Genomic DNA, 6000 nt, shown 5'->3' on the forward strand with positions numbered 1-6000 from the left:
ATGTCTACTTTAGAAAGCAAGCATCCTGATCTTCATGCTTTTAAAAGTATCATTATTTAAAATTATATCAAAACATTTCAAAGCAAATTAATATTCATGTCAATGACAGATGATAAGAGCTGTCCTAGCTGATGGATAGACTATTAATGAAGGTTTGCAACCAGTGCAAGTGCTGTGTAATAAACTTGCTTTCCCTACCATTTGAGAGAGGAAGGCTGCTTTATAATTGGGGGGGTGGGGGGGTGGGGAGGGGAATGGGAGGAGGGAGGAGGGTATAGTAAAACATATGTATTACCTAATTCTACCTAATTTAATGAAAGCCTTAGCAACCTAAACTGCTTTCTCCTCAATCTGCTTGCTTTCAACTTTACTCCTCAATAGTTCTGTGCTGCTGCCCAATAGTTATCTTTATATTCTAGATGATAAAAATACTCAGTGAAAACAACTCACCTTAACATTAAACAAATTATGCAGGAGTAAAAAAATGCTCTAATAATATGAAACAGACTCCATTCATCAGCTTCATCTTATCAGCAAAAGTTACCTCATGATCACAGTTGCTACAACTGCTAGCACTTGTGCAGGACAACTATGTAAAGAAACAATTGTGATTTAGGTCCCAGTTCCAAAGAAAATTCACCACAGCCACAAGAGTATGAAGTGCTACATAATGCTAAAAAATAGAGGGTGGGGACCTCATTCTCCTGCTTGTTCTGTTCAGCCATCTCAGTAGCACTGGCTGCAAGCAGCAGCAGCCCATTCCTTCTGGAATCAGCCTTAATCTCAGACAGAAATCCCTGCGTGGTGCTCTGCGTGTGCAGAAATCCCTGCATGGCACTCTGCCCTGTACGTGCAGAAATCCCTGTGTGACATTGTGCCCTGTACATACAGAAATCCCTGCGTGGCACTCTGCTCTGCGTGTGCAGAACTCTGACAACTCACAGAAGCGGTAGAAAACCCCTCTGTGAAGCAGAGCGCCCTACCAAGCTTGTGAAAGGTTAAACACTGCTGAAATAGCAAGACATTTTATCTGCCCACACTTCTCAGTTCCATTCAATTACTGACAACAGCAGACCTATAATGCAACATAATACGGTATTATTAAATCAGAGATTCACATTTACACCTAGTTGTAGCCTGGAGGAAGGCCTGACATTCATCACTCAATATCAAAGGAAACAATCCACAACTTTCACGGGCACCTGCACACCACATTGACCTTGGAGGTAGTAGGTGGGGATGATCCCTTCCAGAAAGGTGCTGTTTCACAAGTCCACAGCATTAAAGTGTTCATCAAGTAACAAGGTGTCGCCGTCCTTCTGTTACACATGCAGGCAGGCATGCACAAGAACACAGAGCACCATGAGGCTATGCTTTCAAATCCTCTCTAATTCCTACTTTGCTCTCTACTTCCCAGAATGACCTTACATATCCCTTCTTCCCCCAGCTAGAATCAATTAGAGCTTTTCTTGTCTCCCCAAGAGACAAGTATAAACTGGTGTTTATACAAAGCAGCTTCTGTAATGTCTTTTGATATCTTTTCATAATACTCGAGATTTCTAAAATAAAATATTTTCAAACACCTAAACATTACCCTAACAGCAGGTTTTCAAGAAAAATAAGCCTCCAACTTCTCATTCTAGATTCATCTTTTGTTTACAGAGCCCTTTCCACTGAAAACTGCACCCCTTTTTTCCAAGCATTGCCACTACACTGACTTAAGGGCTAACAAGCTCCCAACTTTGCTCTGCCTTTAATTGCCAGCTCCTCCATCACATTCCTCACCCCACTGCCACTTATATGAAGATATCGCCCGAAAAAAAAAAAAAAAAGATTAATATTCCTGCTTACCTTACCCAAGAGTCACTAAAGTCCGCAAGGAAAAAAAAAAAAAAAAACACACCACAACCAAAAAAAAAAAAACCCAACCAAAAAAACCGCCGGGTCCCCGTGCAAGAATCGCAAAGAGAGGGATACTTCTCGGTCCAACAAAGCCAAAAGCGGACCCGCCGCGAGGGAGCCCGCGCGTCCGGAGAAAACTCGAAGCGATTGCCGGCACCGCGCTTCCCGCCGCCGCCGGGCGCGGAGAGCACCGGCCCCGAGGCGCCGCGGGGAGGCGGCGCGGGGCGCCCGCCCTTCAGCACCCGCAGGGCCGCGGACAGCACCGGCCCCGCTCGCCGCCGCCGAGACCGACCGCTGCCGCCCCCGCCCGCGCCGCCGCTCCGCGCCGCGCCGCTCGGCTCGGCTCGGCTCGGCCCCGCTCGGCTCGGCCCGGCCCCGCTCGGCTCGGCCCGCCCCCTGCCCCGCCCCCGCCCCCCCTTGCTGCCGGCATCCCCGTGCGTGTACCAAAACTTGGTTTCAACTCCCCCGCCCCGCCCCGAGTCGGGGCAGGCTGCGGCATGGGCGCCGGCAGAAAGAAGAGCGACCGCTGCGGACGAGCGAGTGGTTCCCCACTGAAGGGCAGAGGATTATTGGGCTTCCATTTTTAAAGCGGGGGGGGGGGGGGGGGTGTTATGCAATATTTATAAGCTTTAATGTATCAGGCGGCGATCTGAAAGCTCGAGCGTGCCGGAGGCTTTGCACAGCCTGTATCGGTAATCCCTACCATCCGTATCAACTTTCAGCGCCTGAGTGGCGAGGTAGAGCTCCTCGCTGGTAACCCATGCCAAAACCATGGACGTGTTACCGTCAATCATCTCCAGTTATGAAAAACGTAAGGAAAAAAGTCACCCTGAGATGGGACTACTGTTTACATCCTCTGTTTATGAGAAGGAAAACAGGTGCCTTTGGACAAACAGAAACAAACAATCAAACCCCCCGCCCCCCTCCCAAGACCTGGAAGCTAACGTCCTAAACATTAGAAGTATATTTGTGTGAAGTCAAGCAAAGAAACAACAGTTTGAAGTCTCACTTGAATCTGCTTTATTGTGAGATAATAGGTTTAGATAGGTTTAGTTATCCGATTTATTACTTTTAAATTAATTTACTGTCCATTCCACCACTTTTAAAGAGCAGCTACTTAATCTTCATCGTGAAATCCTTATGAAAATTCAGCATCTACTCTTCATGGCATTATAGGCTACCTGCTTTGGGCCTTTGGGGAAAACCTGTTACAGATTCAAGTATTAAACTGTCTTTAAATCACCCATGACTAAGGTAAAGCCAGACAGAGGTCAGCTGTTCTGACGTACACTAGCATGCTAGGTTAATTAGGCTTATGTCTACACGTGGAATAAACTTGTAGGGAGAAACAAAACTAGGAAAATCCTGTACTGAAAGAACTGAACTAGTTAACATAGGAAATGATAAAATGGGATAGGCTGGATTGCATTAGCTTATCGCTGTTTTGTAAGGGAGTTCTTATTGGACTGCTAATTAGGTCATGGCACTGCAGGAAGAAACACGATTAACTTTTACACACAAAGTGTAGAATATAAAGCCAAATCAGCCAGACTTGCATTGGTCCAACCCTTTATAATTGACAGTTATCATAAAGCCAGCTTGGCTGGCATCCGGATAACATTTCTAAACCACTACTACTCTATTTCTCCCGTCTTTTTTCTCTTAAGCTCGCTCAGGTTTTTTGCAAAGTACAGACAGAATAAAATTGCACTACTTAATGACAATTTTGGGGGTACAAAATTGATATCGAGTCAACTTTGCTTCCTACTAGCACAGCTGCACTAGAAACTCTCCTGGGACAGAGGTAAACCTAAAAATGGCTTGTTCCATAGCAAGTGGAAATTGAAATCTTGTGAAGGCAAACGGGGACCTTGCTCATCCATTCTCCTTTGCCACTTGTGAAAGTACATGAAACAAGTGATCAACAATTACATAAATGTTTTATATAACCCAATTAATGGAGCAGTCAGGAAGTCTATCAAATTATGCAAGGCCTGACATACTATAGCTTACTGCTTGGCTTTGCAAATTGGTAGACAAAGAACCCCCAAAATAGCACATGGAAGACTCTCAACAGAACTCTGAAAATCTCTAAATCTTGTGAGGACTTGCACTCTGAAATCCGAGTGTAAATAATGATACAACAGTGTAGTACATTAAGGTATCTTGGCATTCTTGCGTTTTTGAATGTGTGTGTTTGATCATGCTCATCTTTCTTCTTTGGACACTCACTGGGACATGTGGTTTACAAAGCTCATATTTAATTAAAATTACTTTGTTGTATTTGTAGCACATACATTTTCTAAATTTTCCTCTAATTTAGCTCTGTATCAGCTATCACAGATAATAGTTAGAAAATAAATTTTGCTTATTCTTATCCTGAATAAGAAAAGACAGCTTTCTGTCTTCTGCCCAATGGATATTGTTTATGAGCTCCATTTTGTGTATTGTTTGCTCTATTTTTTCACAAAACAAAGAATGTGAGTAAACTAATTTTTTTTTCATTCTTTTGTGACCCATACACTACATCATCACTGTCTGCACTTGAAACATTTTCATCCACCGAGTATTGCACTGGGATATTACTTTACTTGATGCAATACAGACCAATGTACACTACTTTGATGGAGAATTCATTCTGTTTTTAACAGTTAATTGTTAGTCCGGAGAGACTGCTGATTCCTAGTAGTATGTTTCTGGTTTCCGTAACCTTAATTTGGGTAGTTTACAATAGTATCTTACCAGATCCCACATAGTATGCCACACAGTTTTCAGAGTTTGGTATACTTAAAAGTCCCATGTGCTTGGCAGTCAAGTATGTTTGGTTTTCATTTTTCTACCTGAATTACTGTATTTGAAGCATTTGCCATTCTTTTATTGGGCAGAGGAGAAGCCATGCAGTAAGTACTAATGTTTTCTTGTAAAGGTGAGAAACACAGAGGAACTTCAAAGCTGTTTTATGCTTGTTAAGACTATAGGTATTAATAATAAAGACTCTCCATTTTGTATTTATGAGGCGCTGTTTAATATAGGATAGAACACAGCAGGAAACTTTATGTAAGACAAAGAGAAGATCAAAGTCTCTATATATTAAGGGAAGTCAATGCAAATAACACATGATCAAAGTTGTTTAGCAACCCATTCAGTAGTTGTCCAAAACATTTGCTCTCATACTGTACAGCCTGTCCATAACTTACTGAATTTAGAAAAATAGTCACTTTCTTTGACTAATTTGGATCTCCTTTTCTACCACAAGTCATTCCAGAGAAAGGGTTACTTACCTTGTAAACAGCATCGCATGCGAAATGAATGCTGAATTAGAGAGTAAACATAGTATTTCAGAAGTGGCTACTTTTCTTCTCTTGGCTTTTCTACTGCAAACAACTCTAAAGCTATTTTAAATAAATTTTTTTGTGCTTGGGTTTTTGTATTAGCCATCAGTAAGGAAAAAAATAGGAAATTTCAGAAACTTGCACTGTTACTCTTCAGATTATTCCAGAGACTTATGTATGGCTTGGTACCACTCATCACCTGTAAGTTCAACAAAAACATTTTCTTTTTCTGTGATATATCTTTAAACATTCAAAATGAGAAAAGTGTGGCCATGAATAGCATTATCAAGTTATCAAAGAATTCAGGATATTAAAATCTGATACTACCAAGTATCAATTAATTTGTTGTCCCAGCTAACCTGACAGTTATGAAGTAGTAAACAAGACTAAAAAAAAAAAAACCCAAAACCCAAACAACCCTTTTTTTTTTTTTTTCCGTTGAATCAAGAATATGCAACACTTTAAACAGACTTCTATTTGTAGCTCAATACCAAAAACAGTTTTAGGCAATCTGAAAGATTCAAGCAGTCAAGAAATCTTATTTCAAAATATACAGTCCAAAGTACTGCCCTTTGTAGGGCTTAATTTCCACTTCTTTTTAACAGACTATTCCTTTTTTTTTTTTTTTTTTTTTAATTGGAAGGAGACAGCTGCCCCTTCAGTGCAGCTGTTACTGGTGAAGATCATTGATTAGCTTGAAGTCAATGACAGCAAAAGAACTCTCAGCCTGCTCTGACATGAGATGGCATGAATAATCCTCCAAACA

The 6000-nt window shown here is 41.6% G+C and overlaps 1 protein-coding gene across 2 annotated transcripts in view; it reads right to left on the bottom strand.

The window, feature by feature from the left end:
- FSTL5 (follistatin like 5) overlaps positions 1–2239 on the bottom strand; it is a 335608-nt gene extending 333369 nt beyond the window's left edge. Inside the window, exon 1 of one of the 2 annotated variants that reach the window (XM_069786239.1) lies at positions 1852–2239. Coding sequence is in view for 1 of the 2 variants with exons in the window: in XM_069786231.1 (XP_069642332.1) it covers positions 451–458 (8 nt within the window). In the remaining variant the exon portion in view is untranslated. Of the gene's footprint in view, positions 1–450; positions 680–1851 lie in introns of those variants that run through there. The other variant, XM_069786231.1, reaches the window with a different exon arrangement.
- Positions 2240–6000: the final 3761 nt, after the last annotated feature.

Source organism: Haliaeetus albicilla, chromosome 1 (genome assembly GCF_947461875.1).
Source record: "Haliaeetus albicilla chromosome 1, bHalAlb1.1, whole genome shotgun sequence".
NCBI classification, from domain to species: domain Eukaryota; kingdom Metazoa; phylum Chordata; class Aves; order Accipitriformes; family Accipitridae; genus Haliaeetus; species Haliaeetus albicilla.